The sequence below is a fragment of the Tripterygium wilfordii genome, chromosome 9, assembly GCF_013401445.1.
Source record: "Tripterygium wilfordii isolate XIE 37 chromosome 9, ASM1340144v1, whole genome shotgun sequence".
NCBI lineage: Eukaryota > Viridiplantae > Streptophyta > Magnoliopsida > Celastrales > Celastraceae > Tripterygium > Tripterygium wilfordii.
This window is the reverse complement of record NC_052240.1, coordinates 9662049-9682651: the sequence shown is the minus strand read 5'-3', so window position 1 is coordinate 9682651 and position 20603 is coordinate 9662049. Positions and strand designations below refer to the sequence as shown.

At 38.1% G+C, this 20603-nt stretch overlaps 1 protein-coding gene and 1 non-coding gene across 3 annotated transcripts; both read left to right on the top strand.

Annotated features, from left to right (window-relative positions):
- Positions 1-4437: 4437 nt before the first annotated feature.
- On the top strand, positions 4438-20108 carry LOC120004783 (uncharacterized protein C3orf26 homolog). 2 transcript variants are annotated; one of them, XM_038854080.1, is made up of 6 exons: positions 4438-4786; positions 5024-5219; positions 5323-5395; positions 17622-17671; positions 19559-19672; positions 19810-20108. In XM_038854080.1, exons 1-6 carry the CDS (start codon positions 4474-4476, stop codon positions 19943-19945), a joined length of 882 nt encoding a protein of 293 aa, XP_038710008.1. In that variant the 5' UTR covers positions 4438-4473; the 3' UTR covers positions 19946-20108. The 2 variants fall into 2 exon arrangements, with proteins under 2 accessions (XP_038710008.1, XP_038710009.1); XM_038854081.1 differs by having other exon boundaries at positions 4439-4762.
- Positions 5799-5884, top strand: LOC120006764. Its single transcript, XR_005470102.1, has one exon. It is a non-coding gene; the product is annotated as a small nucleolar RNA Z122 (small nucleolar RNA).
- Positions 20109-20603: the final 495 nt, after the last annotated feature.

The window sequence follows — 20603 nt, the reverse complement described above, 5'->3', positions numbered from 1 at the left end:
TAATTAGTAATTACTAATTACATTCAGTTTAGCCCCAAAGCTTTTTTTCTTATTTTTTGATGTGAAATACAGAAAATGGTTGATCAACAAAACAATCCAGTAGGACAAGAACCTATTGTTGATAGTGTAGGTGGGCAACCATCTCAAACACCAATAAATGTTGATGAGAATTCTTCTCGGCAAAGTAATTCAGGAACTAGTAATGTTGATGTTTAGGCGGGTGGAGTTCAAATTGTGAAAAAAAGAAGATTCACATCAGAAGCTAGGAGCCATTTTACTCAACTTACGATAAACGGAGTTGAAAAGGCTGAGTGTAATTATTGTAAGAAGAGGCTTTCAGGCAATGCGAAGAATGGGACTTCTCATTTGAGTGCACATACTAAGAATTGTGCTTTCAGGACAACTAAAGATTTAAAGCAGCAATTGTTGGCTTATAATCAGAAAAAGGGGGATGCAAATTTTACGGTGGGAAACTATTCTTTTGATGAAAATGCTTCCAGGAGAGACCTTGCTCATATGATTATGCTGCATGAATATCCTATTTCAATGGTGGAACACATTGGATTCCGACGATTTTCAGCTGGTCTTCAACCATTGTTTAAGGTTCCTTCTCGAAGTACAGAAAGATCTGATCTATTCAAGGTCTATGATCATGAGAAAAAGAATTGTTTGAAGATACTGGAAAATAACAGTAGCAGAATTGCTTTAACTTCAGATATGTGGACTTCTTCCAACCAGAAAAAAGGATACATGGCTATCACGGCTCACTTTATCGATGATAATTGGGAGATGCAGAGTTGCATCTTAAGGTACAATTTTATTGATTATTTCTTTTAATCATTTCATAATTTTAAGGTACAATTTTATTGTTTGTCTAGGTTTGTATATTGTTAATTTCAGAGCATGCATTCTTTGTTAATTATTTTGTAATTGTTTGTCTAGGTTTGTGTATGTTCCTTGTCCACATACTGCTCAAGTTCTCTCCGAGGTTCTTATAGAATGCATGCTAGAAATGAACATTGACAGAAAATTATCTACGTTGACTTTGGACAATTGTTCAACTAATGATGCAATCATTGAGAAATTGTTGGGTAAGCTTGATGCATGTTCACTTATTTTAGATGGAAGGATATTTCACATGCGATGTTGTGCTCATATTTTGAATTTGATTGTTCAACGTGGCTTGTCGGAGATTGAGGATTGCATTGAAAATGTTAGAAACAGTGTTTCATTTTGGACTGCGTCACCTAAACGAGAGCAAACTTTTAGAGAGGCCGCACGTCAATTGCATATCACAAGTACTAAACAATTAGTACTTGACTGCAAGACTAGATGGAACTCCATATATTTGATGCTTACTGTTGCTATTGGTTATAAGGATGTCTTCACTCGCTTGAAAAAGAAAGAGTCTCTTTATAAATGTTTGCCTAGTGAGAGTGATTGGGATTTGGCAAAAATTATTTGTGAAAAATTGAAGATCTTTCATAACGCCACTGAGATGTTTTCTGGGAAAAAATATCCAACTGCAAATATGTTTTTTCCAATAGTGTGTGGGATAAAGATTTCTTTGGGTGAATGGTATGAGTCTCCAAATGCTATTATTAAAAATATGGCTTCCTCCATGACTGAAAAGTTTGATAAATATTGGAATGTTGTCCATGATGTCATGAGTGTGGCTACTGTGTTGGATCCTAGATACAAGTTGAAGTTAATGGAATATTATTTTCCTAAGTTTTACAAAGAATCAGCTTCAGAAGAGATTTCTAGGATTCGAACCCTTTGTTATGATTTGTTTTATGAGTATCACAGTAGATATATGAAAGACATAGAAGATCATAATCATGGGCTTGGTGAATCTTCATCCTCATTTAATAAGGTCAGAGACTCTGGCAAATCTTCTTGGAGTGATCCTGGTTTTGAAGCTTTTATTTCACAAAATGAGGATGAACTTGGAAGAAATGAGTTGGATAATTACTTGAGTGAGAAAAACTTGCCCCTTATGAATGAGTTTGAAATCTTAGCTTGGTGGAAAAGCAATGGACTTAAATATCCAATATTGCAAAAGATTGCTAGGGGCATTCTTGCTATCCCCATCTCCAGTGTAGCTTCAGAGTCAGCTTTCAGCATGGGAGGAAGAGTGGTGAGTAAGCACAGAAGTCGACTTCATTCGAACACTATAGAAGCATTGACTTGTGGCAAATCTTGGTTACTAAATAGCCTCCAAGTCCAAGGTAATGAAACTTTATTTATGAATTATGATTTGTGAAATATGAAATTTATGTTCACCATTTGATTAGTTTCCTTTTTGTCACCAGATGTTTGTTCAAAGGGCCCAATGGATGCATCTTATCAAACTGTTGAGTATGATTATGATATTGAAGGGGTAATGCTATTTATATTATTTGTTAGAATTAAATATATTTACTCTTTTTGCTTATTGATTGATCGTTATTTGCTAACCTTTGAATGTTACTTTTATTAGGATGAAGCTACTGACAAGCATGCCCAATCACAAGACTAGCAGAGGAGTTTATTTTCAATGGCTCAATTTGTTGGATTAAATGGCTCAATTTGTTGGATTAAATTGCTCAATTTGTTGAAGCATTTTTTTTATCTAATGATTTGAAGGCGGGTAAACGGGTACTATGTTCCTTTTGTGGGTAAACGGGTAGTCCATTTATTGCATAAAAGTGTTCCTGTGGCGGGTAAACGGGTACTATGTTCCTTTTACGGGTAAACGGGTAGTCCATTTATTGCATAAAAGTGTTCCTGTGACGGGTAAACGGGTAGTGGGTAAATGGAGTGCTCCCCCATACCCGCACCCGCACCCGCTTGGATAAAGATCTTCATATCCATATCCACTAGTTTTACTCATTTATCCGCACCCGTATCCGTACCCAATGGTGCGGATAAGCGGATATCCACCGGGTACGGATAAAATTGACATCCCTACTAGAGAGTGGTCGTCGCTTTGCTGAAACTATTTAAAAAGATCGAAATGTCGGACCTGAGAGTCGTCTACGTCCATGAGCGGAGTCATCGTCTATGAGAGTGTTCGCCGTCGTCGTCTTTTTCTGGTGGAGAATCGATTTTGAGAGGGAATCGATAAGAATGAGGAAGAGGGTATGGACCGATTTTGATTTTTGAGAAGAGAGTAATTTGAGCTTTGATTTTATGATGTTGAATCTCAACCATTAGATTAGATGGATGACGAAAATTAAATAAATTCTAAACAATTCTAGCAAAACCATTCCAACCCCCATCCCACAAACTCAAAAATTAAAAAAAGATAATAATTATCCCTAACCTCTTTTTTAAAAACACATAGTCTCGACTAGGGGTGTCCATTCAGTTTTCGACTCGATTTTTAATCGAAACTGAAATGTCTGAATTGTTTCGATTATGATATTTTAGAATCCATAACCGGACCATATATGTTCGGATAACCAAACCGGAATAACCATATTTTTCGGTTTTTGAAGAAATTGAAGAAGTATTAATAAATCTTAAATAGAGGGAGAAAATAGTACATGATAATAAATATATTATCTCATCACAGTTTACATGATAGCCACCATGACTTTCAATTAATCAACCTTAATTTATAATTTGTGTAATGATTAAGTTAATTGGTATCTTAATTTATAATTTTTTATAGAGATATAATCAGAGTTTCACATTGAAAACAATTATACTACAAACAATAACCACCAAGACATGCATGCTAGAACCAATATCAAAACGCAATCTATGGAGTATCCAAAGCAAGCCATTCTTGCGGAAACGATGGAGGAGACCCAATCCAAGTAGAGGGGGACTCACAAAGAGCATACCTCGATCGATGATGAGCATATTGATTAAACATACGACTAACATGAGTAATAGAACCTCTCCACTGAGTGCAAAAGAGAAACGACTTCCTCAATAACACTTTGCCAACTCTGAAAGTACCCCCCGCCTTCACGGACTGCACTTACAATAATCTAAGAATCTCCTTCCAACTCCACGTTACTATAACCAGAAGAAATATATAATATAAGATATATTATATTACATAATATAGTATATAATATATATTAATATTTTTCGGTTATAATCATAACCAAAATAAACCTAACCGAAAAAATATTCAAAATTTTACTAAAATCATAACTATATCCAAAAAAACCAAATAACCACGATTACGGATCGATTGTCCATTGCGGATCAGTTATGAACAGGACACTCCTAGTCTCGGCAAGTACCGAACCCACAAACTTTAAAAAGAAAATACTTCCTCGTAGTCAATTAGGCGAAGAATTGATTAGCTTATAGCATTTCCTGGTTTTAATAATAATAATAAAAGAAATCCTAACTCTTAAAAATAACAGTAATAATAAAAAGAACCCTATTCCCTTATTCCCTTCCACGCAGCAATAAAATACGTACATATAGGCTTACAGCAGCTAACCCCCAAATGAAAAAAAAAAGGGAATGGGGAGCGGTAGAGAAGACAGAGCCTCTCTCAAAAACCCTAAAGTCAAGCCTAAACGCCTCTCCCCAAACAGAGCCGATACCAAACAGACGAAGAAGAAGAATGAGAAGTTGCTCATTAACAAAACCAAGAAGAACAAAGATGGGGGTTCCCAAATCAAAACCAATGATACCGTCAACAACGAGGTACAGGCGGCATCAGCCTCCAGCCCGCTTCAGTTTTTCATAAATCAATTACAATCTGCCAATGGCGTCCAGCTTTCATCTCTCGAGCTAGAATCACTCAACGGTAGCTATTTCAGTTTACTTATGGGTATCTTACATATTTGGCCTGTAGAGTAGGAGAAAATTTAAATCTTGATTTGAAATCTGGGTTTATGATTGCTTCATAGGAATTACTTTCTCGGTTTTGATTTTAGTATTGCTTCATTGGTCTACTGATATTATTTTTGGGATTGTTATTGTTGTCATCTGAAGCTGCCATCGAAATGTACCACTATTTCAATTTCCCTTTTATTTTTCTGAGTTATGAGTCTTGAATAACATGTAGATGCACGCGTCATGGAGTTGTCACAAGACTTGGGTCAAGATGTTGAGTCCCTAGGGAAACACATGAAGGCAGCTTTTGGCCCAACGTGGAAAAAGACCCTATGTGAACAGCAGCTTTTGGAAGGGAAAGTGGAGCCTGGGAGTCCAGCTGTTATTTTTATTAGTACTTCTGCTTTGAGATCCATAGAACTTTTAAGGTGTGGTAGATTTTCTTTCATTTAACATACAGTTGGATTAAGTTGATAAAAATAATTTCATGATTTGTGTGAAATTATTGAGTGATTGATTTTCATCAATTAGGGGTGTGCGATCATTGACAAAAGAATGCCGAGCTGTGAAGCTGTTCTCAAAGCATATGAAGGTTGAAGAGCAGGTAGTTTCCCTGTGTTTATTATAACAGATTTTCATGCAATATTTTTTGCTGTTTGTAATTCATGCTTATTCTGCTGATATGCATGTTTCTGTTTGAAATATGGATGCATCATGCATGCTTATTGCTTAGTTCTGCCAGTGGTTTAATATTGCCCATAATATAGATGGTTAAATGTTGGCTTTCAGCTGTTGTGACTTTTATAATATAGACATGATGGGGAGTATTTGTCGTGTAAGTCTGATACCGCTCTCATGGTTTTGGCTTCTTTCTATGCATTATATTTTGAAAATCGCTATTCCCTCTGTTTTTTAAAAGAAACTTCTACTTGATGGTAGGTTCTGATGGACCTATGGTTGTTTTTCAGGTTCAAGTCAATTTTATTGAATTGTTGTTAGTTGTGAAATTCTGAAAATGATGTGGGCACTGATAGTTTATCAGAGGCATTAGCTGTGCTGATCTAATTTATTTGCATGTCAGTATGATCCTGAATCCACAAGCTCTGATTGTTTCTTTTCTTCTATGAATGGTTCCAATTCTTTTTATGAATGACATTTATAGGTTTGAAATGAAAAATAATTTGCTATGCCAACAAGGTATGGGTTTGTTGAAAAGTTTTTCCATGCGAGTCAGATCCAAATTCTTCACTCGTCCACCTTCTCATGGGCCCTTATGTTGTTTTGAGCATGCACCAGTTATCATTTATCATGACCTCAGTCGTCATGTCATTGTCTGTCATAGGTTGGCTAGTATGTGACAATTTTATCATAAAGGGTTCGTTGTGAAAATTTCTTAGGCCTTTAATATATATATATTTTTTGAAATAAGGGAGATGTTGTGCTTTAGGTGGGCAAACCCCAGACAATTGAAGTGGCCCTCTCCCCAAGCATTATTAAAAGCACAAAATTTTTTTTCGTGCTATTGTTTGTGTACTTTTTAAATTTTCTGGACACCACAAAGTGTCTCAAATTGTCAAATGATGAATGTGGCTTGTTCTACCTCTCTCTTCAGTTTAGATATAACTATCTTGTCTTCTGTGCTTATATTTGCATGGAGGTAGGTGATCGATACTTTTTATTGCAAGAAATACTTGCAACTCAACACCGACGGGTTTATCCCAATCGCAAGTGTACGTGCCAACTGACAGTATAATAGTGAAAGGGGTCGAATCCACGAGGACTGTATTAATTACCAACTATAACTACTAACAATAGTGCAAATTAAATTCGGATGCTTCTAATATTAACTAGCAATAAAATTTAGATAAATATCAATGGATGAAAAACTAGCTTGGGTTTGGCTTGCCAACTACCTCCACCTGTGCACACAAATTAATATGCAATCACACAATTTAAAAGTTTAACAATGTCAATTGAAAGGCCTTGGTCCAGCTGCAGTCAATTAGATTTCCCTAAACAACGATCCTGACTTTGGTCCAGTTGCAAGATCTTTTCTTATCAAAGGAGTCTTGGTTGGTCTACCCTAAGAGTTTCCTAAGACAAGCATAAGCACTAGGAAATCGACAGTTGCACAATTTAGGATAATGGTCTATTACCCAATCAATTATGTCCTATGTTCCCAAAACTTGGATCTTACGCAAGTTCTCGTTACTTCGTCAAACACCGGGTCATGGTCAGCCGAATATGTTTAACTAACAATTCCTAAAACTATGATGTTGATCAGGCATGCATAACAATAGGAAATAAGCAATCAATCCAGAGAACAAAAAATTAAACTTAGTCTGATTGTCAATTAAATCTGTGCACAAGGTTTATGGTAGAAGAATTACCAAACCCTAGCTAGAAAAGAGTTTAGCTACACATGCTCATAACTAAAACCATATAAATACTCATAGACAATGTTCAAATCAATGGAAGAGTAGAAATTTGCTGAAGAATTGATGTGCCCAGCTTTGATGTTGCTTCCCCTCCTTCCTGCCGACACCCACTTCCTCAATCTTTGGTCTTCGGCTGCGCAGAGTAAAAGTCTCCCTTTTTTTCTCAGCTTAACACGCCTTATATAGTCTTTAGCAAGCCCTAAACTGGCCCAATTGTCCTTGCCACGTCAGCAACTTAATTAACACAAGTCTGGTTCCCACGTTCTGCGGCCGCGACAAGTTGCAAAACAGGTTACAAATTCTGTCCAGTAATGAATTTATTCTCCCGCAGTACCTGTGCATAAAAACACCAATGTGGGTAGTATTTTGCACTAAACAACATAGAAAAATAGTAATTTTAAGCCCGTAAAAGTAGGTGTATTTTACACCCAACAAAATCCCCCAAACTTCACTCTTGCTTGTCCTCAAGCAAGTAATCAAGAAAAAGTTTAAACCATTTAAGCATCAGTTGAAAATCTGCAATCAAGAATTGGCACTACAAGCACTCTCTCATTATTGCAATGCAATATTGACATCCAGTAGAAAATTGCACAGCCCTAACTCTGCTCACAACCACTTTGGTTTACACAATTATTCTCACACACCCTCACCAAGGTACGCACATAATATATAGAAGAGAATTTTCACTCAAGTGTATAAGGGTAGTGTTTACTCTCTTATGAATTCATAACCTGCAGCCATATGCTCACATGTCCACCAATCTTACTTCACACTAAAATTTTCATTCAATAAATCAGAAGGACTTTATTGGGGCAAGAAATTTGGCTAAGGAAGGCTAAAAAAATGAACAAAATAAATATAAACTGGATTCAAACCAAAGTTATCATGATCCAATCACAAGCAGGCACAATGCAACAAGGATAAGCGTCAATGAATACATAGGTTAGATACGGGTATGGTTTAACAAAATATGTGATGATCATGCCATATATCACACAGTCTCAAAAATAGGCATCCATCATACGACTAATCCTAACACCATCTAACCATCCCAACATAATAAAGTACCAAAAGAGAACTCCCCTACTCCAAAATAACAAATAAGATTGTCAGCAACCTAACCAGAACACCAGCACACATCCACATAACTTCAGGGTAGGCTTCCATCACGAATCAAATCAAACATCTCCCTCTGTTGAGCCTCAAACCTCTGCATTGCCTCCTTCATCTCATGCATATGTGTCCCAATACTCATTTGAAGTGACTCAACTGTTGATTCAAGATGCTCCAACCGGGTTATAACCTGCCCCTGCAAACTCCCAACTTGCTCAACTTCGACACCCAAATCAGTCACTTTCTCCTCAACAGCCTCCAACCTTTCGTCCAAATTACCACAACCTGCACCAACAGTTCCTTCTTCAGTATTATGCACCCGAGACTCCTCAGCTGTCCCATAAGTTTTCTGCTGCTGCCTAACAAGCTGCACTTCACTTCTATCAAACCAAAACCTGTTAAGAGGTGCTTTCCTTTTCTCCTGAACATCACCCAGCTCCTTTTCCACACTTTCAGCAAGACACAAAGTAGTGATTAGCACTCCAAACGGCAGCACCTGACCAGGTTTATTGTCCTCTTTCACTTTAACAATGTGATCATATATAGTACTTGCCATGCAAAAATCCAAATCACAAATAATGGCATACATCAAATAGCAAGACTTTGCATTGACAGTGGAGAGATGAGTCACAGGTATCACATTCCTGGTCACTATCTGAGCTAACAGTCTATAAGGTTGCATCAAATCTACATATAAAATCACATTTTTGTTCGGCTCATCACTACTATTCCCAGTCAGAGTTTCAACCACAATCCTCCAATCAGGCCACACAATATCAACATTCGAAGTTCCAAAATCCCTAAATTTAAAGCTAGGTTTCTTCAATGGTTCGGGTAAGCTCAAAACAGATGAAACCCTTCTTGGGTTGAAAAAGAACTGCTTACCTCGCACATATGCCATACAGTGGTTATCATTAACTATCAAATTGGCATAAAACTCATAAACCAGTTGCCGAATAGCCACACCTGGAACACTGGTGATGCCGAGCCATCCCCTCTCTTTCAATTTGTAATACCAGTTAACCCGTTGGAAGTGCTCCACCACAACATGGCGTTCCACATGCAAAGCCCGCTTCGACCACACTTCCTCACACTCGATTTGCACTGCCGGGGATATGAATCGGTCAAAACCCTCTTCTTCCTCCACAGGGACATCCGCACTCTCAACCACCTTTCCCTTCTTCTTGCTTGCTAACTCCTTCTTCCTCTTTGCACTTCTTGTAGCCATTAATGAACTCGGTATTGTTGCCAAAATTGAGAGAATTAACCCAATTTTTTTTCTTTTTAGAAAGGTAATCTCCCCTGTCTTTAGGTGCAAGAGGTAGAAGAGAAAATTAGGGGTTGCGGCGGCTGTAGGGCCTGGCACCAACCCTACTCCATATATATATTTATCTTTTTTTTTTTTTTTTTTTTTTTGTTTTTTTTTTTGGTTGGCATGGGTCACCGCTTAATTGTATATACTTCAGGCCACACTTAGGCTGCACAAAGGCTACAAAGTCCCCAGCACTTTACTTATACACTTCTCTCCACTGTTCAGATTTCTCCATTCAACACCACACTTAGACTCCTCATAACCTTCCAAACACCTTGACCATAGCCTCATGATGGATACTATTTTATGACTTATGACACAGGCATAACACATCACATAGATGGGAAGGTTTATCACAAGAGCAGAGAAATTCAATGAAAGAATTGGAAGCAACAGCTGGGTTCAAGGTAGGCCAAAAATTAACAAAGAATGCCTTCATCACTTTCAAAGAACAAAAACATAGTATTTACTTCAGATGGTCTAATGCAAGTTCTAGCTATACAAAGTCATGAAATTCATAGCACACAAAATTTTCTGAAGGCTCCTCACAAGCTAATTGGTGCTGTAAATAATGTGTAAACTAAGCAGACATTCATTGCAAAAGGTTATGCAAATAATCACACCATCAGTCTCAAAAGCACTGCCTAACAATTAAGCACAAGTATGCCAATTCTCTTCTCAAAACACTTTCAAAATTTTTCTTTTTCAGAAATTTTCGGCAAAAGCAAATTCCCTCTCCCCCAAACTTGAAATTGACATTGTCCTCAATGTTTAAAAAGAAAAACAAACAGAAATTTTGCAATGACGAAACCAACGAACACAAATAAGTGAAGGAAAAGGAAGAGAGACTTAGCTGATTTAAGTTGTCAAAAATATGCTTCTCTTCCACATGGGTTACCTCCCATGAAGTGCTAAATTTATTGTCTTCAGCCGGACATAGCCTTAGATTCGGTCAGACATCAATAGAGTGGAGATATACCACTTCATCCACAGTAACTTGTACATTCTCCCAATAAGGCTTCACTCGATGGCCATTAACCTTAAATGTGTGATCAGAATCTTGATGTTTTAACTCTAATGCACCATGAGGGAACACAGCTTGTATCACATATGGGCCATGCCACTTTGATTTGAGTTTTCCCGGAAACAATTTCAAACGAGAGTTATACACCAGCACCTTCTGTCCTACAGAAAAAATTTTCCGTACAAGCTTCTTGTCATGGTACTGCTTCGCGCGCTCCTTGTATAATTTGGCATTCTCATAGGCTTCATGCCGTAATTCTTCAAGCTCGTTCAGTTGCAAACGACGCCTGTCTCCAGCTGCCTTTATGTCAAAATTTAGCTTTTTAATAGCCCAATAAGCTCGATGCTCTAATTCAACTGGCAAGTGACACTCTTTCCCATAAACCAACCGGAATGGAGACATCCCAATGGGTGTTTTGTATGCAGTCCTGTAGGCCCACAAAGCATCAGTCAAACGAAGAGACCAATCTTTTCTATTTGGATTCACCGTCTTCTCAAGAATGGCCTTGATTTCTCTATTGCTTATCTCCACTTGCCCACTCGTCTGAGGATGATATGGGGTTCCCACACGGTGAGTGATCCCATATTTCTTCATTAGGGCCGAACATGCATAATTATTGAAGTGCCTGCCACCATCACTAATGATTGCTCGTGGCATCCCAAAACGAGAGAAAATATTGTCCTGCAAAAACTTCACAACCACTCGATGATCATTAGTTCGTGAGGGGACAGCCTCGACCCATTTGGACACATAATCAACACCAACTAAAATATATTCAAAGCCAAAAGAGTTAGGAAAAGGGCCCATGAAGTCAATTCCCCATACATCAAAAAGTTCAAGGACTTGAATACTTGTTAAAGGCATTTGATCTCTGGCAGCTATGTTACCGGTCCTTTGGCATCTGTCACAAGTCTTACAAAAACTCCAAGCATCTTTAAAAATAGTAGGCCAATAAAATCCAGCGTGGAATACCTTAAGTGCAGTCTTTTTAGGCCCAAAGTGGCCTCCACATGCATAGGCATGACAATGAGTCAAGATCTCTTGTTGTTCACATTGTGCTACACATCTACGAATAATTTGATCCGGGCATATCTTGAAGAGGTAAGGATCATCCCATATGTAATCTCTAGCCCGTGAAATTATCCGCTTCCTTTCCTGATAAGACAAGTCAGTAGGAAAAGAATTAGTAACAAGATAATTCACAATGTCGGCATACCATGGCAGTGTGTTTATAGACAGGAGCTGTTCATCTGGAAAAGAGTCACCCAAAGGAAGTTCGTCATGTTCATTGTCAGGTAGCAGCCGAGAAAGATGATCGGCAACTACATTCTCACTTCCCTTTTTATCTTTAATCTCCAAGTCGAACTCCTGCAAAAGAAGTACCCAGCGTATTAACCTAGGCTTGGCATCCTTTTTAGTCATTAAATACCTCAACGCAGCATGGTCCGTATACACAATAACTCGGGAGCCAATGAGGTAAGATCTGAATTTTTCCAATGCAAAAATCACCGCCAATAATTCTTTTTCCGTTGTTGAGTAATTCAGCTGAGCATCATTCATGGTGCGAGAAGCATAATAGATGGCATATGGTGTCTTATTTTTCCGCTGCCCCAGAACAGCCCCCAAGGAGTAATCGCTTGCATCGCACATTAACTCAAATGGCAACTCCCAATCAGGTACTTGCATAATAGGAGCTGAGGTGAGTGCTTCCTTTAATTTGTCAAAAGCTGTTCTGCACTCATTTGTCCATACAAAATCAGCATCCTTTGTCAGCAATACACACAAAGGTTGGGAAATCTTGGAAAAGTCTTTAATAAATCTCCGGTAGAATCCCGCATGACCAAGAAAACTCCGCACACCTTTTACTGTTGTAGGATGGGGCAGCTTTGAAATGACTTCGATTTTCGCCTTGTCCACTTCAATGCCACGGCTGGAAATCAAATGACCTAACACAATTCCCTCTTGCATCATGAAGTGACATTTTTCCCAATTCAAAACAAGGTTGGTTTCTTCACACCTCTCTAACACCAACCTCAAATGCTCAAGACATTCATCAAAATCAGCTCCAAATACACTGAAATCATCCATGAAAACTTCAATAAACTTCTCTACCATGTCAGAGAAAATACTCATCATACATCTTTGGAATGTAGCTGGTGCGTTGCACAACCCAAACGGCATCCTTCGGTATGCAAAAGTGCCATATGGACATGTGAACGTAGTCTTCTCTTGGTCCTCAGGTGCTATGGCAATCTGATTGTATCCACTATAGCCGTCAAGAAAGCAATAATGACTATGCCCAGCTAGTCTCTCCAACATCTGATCGATGAATGGTAGCGGAAAGTGGTCTTTTCGAGTTTCGTTGTTCAACTTCCTATAATCAATACACACTCTCCATCCCGTGGTCATTCGTGTAGGTATCAATTCATTATTTTCATTCTTCACTACAGTAATGCCACTTTTCTTCGGTACTACATGAATTGGACTGACCCACTTGCTATCTGAAATCGGATAAATTACCCCCACATCAAGTAGCTTTAGAACTTCAGCTTTGACAACCTCCTTCATATGTGGATTCAACCTCCTTTGTGCTTCTCGGGTAGGCTTTGCATTATTTTCCAGAAAAATCTGATGCATACATCTTGACGGGCTGATGCCTTTTATGTCCGCAATGGTCCAACCAAGAGCTGTTTTGTGCTGTCTCAAAATTCGGATCAACTTTCCCTCCTCCCCCAAACTTAGATTTGCAGCCACTATCACTGGTAAAGTGCTATGTTCACCCAAGTAGATGTATTTCAAGTGACTTGGCAGCTGCTTCAGCTCCAACTTGGGTGCTTTAACTGTGGAAGGAACAAGAGATGCATTAGTAGGCGTCAGTTGCTCAAATGGAGGAGTATTCTTACCACCATAAGGCCGGTCCAACTGGAATGCTTGGATGGCCTCCTCTATACGGTCATCCTCCAACTCTCCCTCCAAAATTGTCTTCTCATTCAAACCATACGCCACCACTGCTTCAATTGGATCCACTCTAGTAACCTGAAAAACCTCACTGACAAGATCATGTGTAGTGTCAACATTAAAACAATCACTATGATCATCATGAGATTTAAGTGCATCAAACACACGAAATTCCAATTCTTTGTCATTTACTTGCATAGTTACAGTCCCTTTTCTCACATTAATATTCATGTCAGCAGTAACCATAAAAGGTCGTCCAAGTATGATAGGCAAAGATGCTGATCTAGGACTATCCTCCATATCCAACACAACAAAATCAGCAGGCAAGATCAAGTCATTTACAGTCACCAGAACATCCTCTAAAATCCCCTTGGGTCTTTTGACACTACGGTCAGCTAATTGCAGTGTGATAGAAGTCTCTTGAAGCTCTCCTAACCCAAGTTTTTCATAAACAGAGTAAGGTAACAAATTAATGCTAGCCCCTAAGTCTAGCAATGCCTTTTCAAAAAATTGATTTCCCACTTTACATGGTATAGTAAAACTACCAGGATCTTTGAGTTTTGGTGGGAGTTTGTTTAACAACACAGCACTGACCTCTTCTTTCAAAGCAATTTTTTCATGAGCAGCAAATTTTCTCTTTTTAGTGCAACATTCTTTAAGAAATTTAGCGTAAGATGGAATTTGTTTAATAGCATCAAGCAATGGAATATTAATTTCAACCTTCCGCAAATTCTCAAAAATATCAACTGCTTTAGAATCAGTGTTCTTTTTGGCAAACCTTTGCGGGAAAGGTGGAGGATCTCTTTCCCATTCCTGTGTCTCCACTGGTGCAGTTTTGCGGCCCATTTGTACCCTGTCTGTAGCTTTACTGCAATTTGTAGACTCTGTTTTCAACTGCTCTGTCTTGTTGATTTGCTTGCCACTTCTGAGAGTTGTGATAGCTTTCAATTGTTCTGGTTGCCCAGCTGGGTTATTCAAGGGCTGCGAAGGTAATTCTCCCTTCTTTCGTTCACTCATCTCCTTAGCCATTTGTCCCACTTGAGTCTCCAATTTTTGGATGGCTTGAGTTGTTTGCTGCATGAATTGCATCATTGTGGTCTTCAAGTCACTCCTCTTTGATGTTTGCTGTGCAGGAGCTGTTGTTTCAGTAGAATTCTGTTCATTCCTCCACGAGAAATTTGGGTGATTTCGCCATGGGTAAGATTGATTTCTCATGTTGAAATTTCCTTGCCCCAAGTAATTGGCTTGTTCTTGGTCTGTCATAGAAGTCAATGGACAGGCTTCAGTCACATGGTCATTATTTGAACAAATAGCACACACAATAACTGGCTTTGCTGGCACCGAAGTTTTCATATTCATTCCCTTCATGGCTTCCACAATCATGTCAATTTTTCGATTGATATTTCCCATCTCAGCTTGTACCATAGTGTCAGCACTTACTTCGTACATGCCTTGCTTCCTTGTTGAGCTTCTACCCCGTGTAGAAAATTGTTGAGAATCTTCACTCAATTCTTCGAATAGCTCCATCGCTTCCTCACTACTTTTTCGCATCAACACTCCATTACAAGCTGAGTCAACCTTCATCCTATTAATCTCATTCAACCCTTCATAAAAGTGCAGCACAACATCATCCTTATGCAGATTATGAGTTGGGCAACGAGTTAAGCGGCTCTTGAAATCTTTCCAAGCCTCATAGAATAAATCACCTTCTTTTTGCTGAAAATTTTGAATTTCTCGCACCAGCTGCTTAGTTCTATGGGCTGGGAAAAATTCCCTTAAAAACTTAGTTGCCATCTGCTCCCACGTGCCAATAGTACCTGCTTCAATAGAGTTGTACCACATCTTGGCTCCTCCTCTAAGAGTGAATGGAAAGAGCACCAATTTCAGATTATCAGTAGATATCCCTGTCATGTGTTGAGTACGACAAAGATCAGTAAAATCCTTCAGATGTTGGTGTGGATCTTCATCAAACCGCCCCTCATAATGTGGTACAGAGTTCAGCAATTGAGGTGACAGGCTGACATTAGCAGCTCCCGTAGGTTGATATGTAATACATGATGGCTGGGTAATGTTCTGCGGGATGTATCTGTTCATCATGGGTATCCTTGCATTACCCGCTGCATTCCCAGCACCACCAGCAATTTGAATCTCATGATTGTGTGGGTTTTCAGCCATGTTTCTTTGTCTCAAAGCTCTAGTTGTTCTCTCAATTTCTGGGTCAAATTCTTCTAATGGTTGATGTTGAGAACGAGTGTTGACCATACAATGTAAGAGACAATTCTGGACCTGCACAAGAAATTTTTTTTTTTTTTTTTTTTTTTTTTTAAAGTAAGTTTCAGTAGGATAAATCAACTAAATACTTAACTACACACTATTGCCGTAAGAAACAACTGATAATAAACTTAACAGTCCCCGGCAACGGCGCCAAAAACTTGATCGATACTTTTTATTGCAAGAAATACTTGCAACTCAACACCGACGGGTTTATCCCAATCGCAAGTGTACGTGCCAACTGACAGTATAATAGTGAAAGGGGTCGAATCCACGAGGACTGTATTAATTACCAACTATAACTACTAACAATAGTGCAAATTAAATTCGGATGCTTCTAATATTAACTAGCAATAAAATTTAGATAAATATCAATGGATGAAAAACTAGCTTGGGTTTGGCTTGCCAACTACCTCCACCTGTGCACACAAATTAATATGCAATCACACAATTTAAAAGTTTAACAATGTCAATTGAAAGGCCTTGGTCCAGCTGCAGTCAATTAGATTTCCCTAAACAACGATCCTGACTTTGGTCCAGTTGCAAGATCTTTTCTTATCAAAGGAGTCTTGGTTGGTCTACCCTAAGAGTTTCCTAAGACAAGCATAAGCACTAGGAAATCGACAGTTGCACAATTTAGGATAATGGTCTATTACCCAATCAATTATGTCCTATGTTCCCAAAACTTGGATCTTACGCAAGTTCTCGTTACTTCGTCAAACACCGGGTCATGGTCAGCCGAATATGTTTAACTAACAATTCCTAAAACTATGATGTTGATCAGGCATGCATAACAATAGGAAATAAGCAATCAATCCAGAGAACAAAAAATTAAACTTAGTCTGATTGTCAATTAAATCTGTGCACAAGGTTTATGGTAGAAGAATTACCAAACCCTAGCTAGAAAAGAGTTTAGCTACACATGCTCATAACTAAAACCATATAAATACTCATAGACAATGTTCAAATCAATGGAAGAGTAGAAATTTGCTGAAGAATTGATGTGCCCAGCTTTGATGTTGCTTCCCCTCCTTCCTGCCGACACCCACTTCCTCAATCTTTGGTCTTCGGCTGCGCAGAGTAAAAGTCTCCCTTTTTTTCTCAGCTTAACACGCCTTATATAGTCTTTAGCAAGCCCTAAACTGGCCCAATTGTCCTTGCCACGTCAGCAACTTAATTAACACAAGTCTGGTTCCCACGTTCTGCGGCCGCGACAAGTTGCAAAACAGGTTACAAATTCTGTCCAGTAATGAATTTATTCTCCCGCAGTACCTGTGCATAAAAACACCAATGTGGGTAGTATTTTGCACTAAACAACATAGAAAAATAGTAATTTTAAGCCCGTAAAAGTAGGTGTATTTTACACCCAACAGTAGGCTCTAAATGTCTCCTCTAAGATTATGATTGTATTTACTTCACATTTTATTGGGTATATTTGTGAAAACTGCAAAGCACATGGTTTCCCTGGTCCCGGAGAAAAAAGAAGAAACATTTGTTATACAAAAAAAAAAACACATTTGTCTTTTTCTGAATATATGGTGCCATGATGGAGACCTCTGCCTGGAAATGCATGTAAATACAATTTTATGGAACTGCATACCATTCCACTGTTCCAGTCATTCATTCAAGTTACTTGACCTCTTAATTTCGTGTACTTCATTTTTCTTTGAATTTTATATGTGATTGTTTATTTATATTTTCATGTTTGATGCAGGTGTCCTTATTAAAGAATCGTGTTAATTTTGCTAGTGGCACGCCAAGCAGGTCAGTTATCGATTATTGACAGTTTAATATAGTATTCCATTCCAGAGTTTTGTCCTTCCTAGGACATTTTTTTCTCAAATTTAAGAGCTTGGGCCAATTTTGGGATCACTTAACTTAAAAGTGATAAAAGATTTCTACTAATTTTATGTGATAGTGGTTACTTTAGTGAGGATTTCAAAATTTTAAATCGTCAAAAATCATTGAAGCAGTAAATGCAGATACTTGTTACATGCCTTTTGAACTCATTTTAGAAATAACACATTTCCCTAGGTTGTATCATTTTTTAGTGATCATGACTGTGATGTAGTGAACTCTGTCCTTGAGGGTATGTTAATATGTAATGTTTTCATTTCAGAAAGCAATATGTTCAAGAATTTTTTTTGATGAGCACTATATGCACCCCATTTTTAACAAAGTACACCCCACTCTAGTGCATTTTTAAAGGGTTAATGGGGTGTACTTGGTTAAAAATGGTGTGCATATAGTGCTCATCTTTTTTTTTTTGTTAGTTCTTTTGCTTAAAATATTAGGTGTGAGATGGCAAAGTGTTGTTTTTTGATATTTCAGTCTGATTTTATCCCTTTTTTTTTCCTGGGTTCCCCTAGTCATGTGTTAGTTGGATCTGGCAGGTAGACATGATCTTAACTGAAAAAATAATTAAATTTTTTTTCTCTATTGGCAAGTGGGAGAGGGGGGATTTGGACCCATTACCTCTTTGAGTCATGGGCCGTAAGATAAGAGGCTTGGCCAACTGGATAGAGTTTTTGAGAATCCTTGTTATGGGTAAAATGAGGGGGTGGTGGTCAGTTGATTAGGTTAAGGAAGTCGGTAGATCAATTTGCTGGTGAGTGGTTGCTGATAGTGACAGGCCATTACTTAATGTTGAGAGTGTGCAGGGGTGTTAACTGCATAGTAGTTGATTATTTGTTTGCTGCCATTATGGTGTCCCTATAGCGTTTCTACTGTCTACTAACATTCAAAATAAATAAATAAATAAAAATTTGTGAATGAAATTTGGGAAAAATGTATTAGAGGAGGTTATTGAATGAGAGGAGGTTACGAAGCTGGAAGCTAGGGTCTCTGGAAAATATATTAAAAGAGTTGGAGGGAAAATATATGAGCTGAAAATAGGTCAAAAACTAAAGAAATATTCTCAATGAATTTTGACTTGCTACGAATCCCACTGTACTTGTCTCCTTTGTTGGCTTAGAATGCTGCTTCAGAAATAGAGGTCCTTGGAACTTGAGAAAAAGTTACAAGAAAATATAGTCAATGAAATTTTGACTCTATGAATTCCTCTAAACATGTGTCCTGTGTTGGCTTCGGATATACCGCTTCAGAAATACAAGGACTGGAGAGGAAGTTTGAATTCAAAAGTTGGTAATACTTTGAAGCTTCAAGTAACAAATATGAAAGGCTCAACAGACTCTTGTCACCTCCTTTTCACTTTTTCTTACCATTTGAACTATCGTTTTCAAGGCAAAGACGTTAAGACCAATCAAACAAAGAGACTGGCAAGAGAGGACAACTTATCATTTGATCATTCTTTATTCGCCACTGCTTTGAAGGGTATCGCCCAGGGCTAGGAAACAACCACCTAAATGTTAATTGCTAGTTCTACCATTTAAACAATTGCCTTGTGTGCTCATCTTGCATGACTTGCCACCTCTATTGTATTTTGTATGTGTGGATAACATATGCCTAAAAAAAAGAGGCAGAAGAGCATTAATCGCAGCTAGGAAAAAAAAAAAAAACTAGTTTTGATGTGCTATCTTTTCATTACTTTTGAATTTTTAGGTAGCCAATTTTTTTTGGTTTTCTGCTTCAAGTTCAGAATATATGCAGTCAATGATCCATTTTTCTGAGATCATCTCATTTCAATTCCAGGATAAAGAAGCTAATTGATATTGAGGCGTTGGGCCTTTCTCGATTAACAGTAATTGTGCTTGACATGCATGTAGATGTCAAGGGTTATTCCCTGTTTACACTACCGCAAGTCAGGTGAGACTATGAGTAAATTTATATCGATCATCATTATGCTTTTTATTTTTTATTTTTTTACTTTTTTTCTGAATGGTACTTAAATACTCATGTTTAATGAACTGAATGCCTCTGACAATGGGTCTTCTTTTTGGCAGAGATGAATTCTGGGACCTATACAAAAACTACTTCCACCAACGACTACTCCAAGGTGATTTGCGTATTTGTCTCTTTGGCCCAACGACATCAGATGGTAAGTTTAAATGTAAAAGAAAGACAGTACGTGGTGAATGAGGAACAGTTTGCTTGAAACAATTTAAGCTTAATGTTAAGCGGGTATCCTTCAAACTTTCTATCTAGTGCAGGTTATTTATTTTTTTTTAAATGAAAGAGTGTTTTTCATATTATCAAATTTTTATATGAATTTGGAAGATAAGCGGGCCAAATGCATTTTCTTATTTATTTGGGTATGATTGATAGGTAGTTCAAAGTTAACAATGGGGCTTTATATGGTCAGTTGCAGTCTCTTTGCAAGACAATATTGTTCCTAGGATATTAGTTTAAAGCCATTTTTAATTTTTTCCATGATCACGGGCAACGTACATGGATAGACATTGTCTGTCTTCATCTCTAGTACAATCCCCTATTTGTTCAAGGCATACCTTGGTTATGTGCCCCTTTTTCACCCACAAAACATGATCGTTGGACGTGGAGTGGTGTTTAAGCCAAGCAATGCACACAGAACACAACAATACTTGCGAATGATCTAAAACGTTTGTTTGATTACAATTGCTTGATACAAATGAGAAACACACTTCATATATCAAAGTCCCCAATTCTTTCCTACGGTTGAGATTAATCCATTGGATGGTTGAGATGAACCCTCTAAAATCTTCTCACGTGTCGATGGTGCGAGATCCCTTGTGCATTTCTTTGCCCATCCTACGCCATA

Coding starts and splice junctions, on each gene's coding strand:
- LOC120004783 (XM_038854080.1), top strand. CDS start 4,474: ATGGGGAGCGGTAGAGAAGACAGAGCCTCTCTCAAAAACCCTAAAGTC. Junction 4,787..5,023: donor CTATTTCAGTTTACTTATGG/GTATCTTACATA, acceptor AATAACATGTAG/ATGCACGCGTCATGGAGTTG. Junction 5,396..17,621: donor ATATGAAGGTTGAAGAGCAG/GTAGTTTCCCTG, acceptor TGTTTGATGCAG/GTGTCCTTATTAAAGAATCG.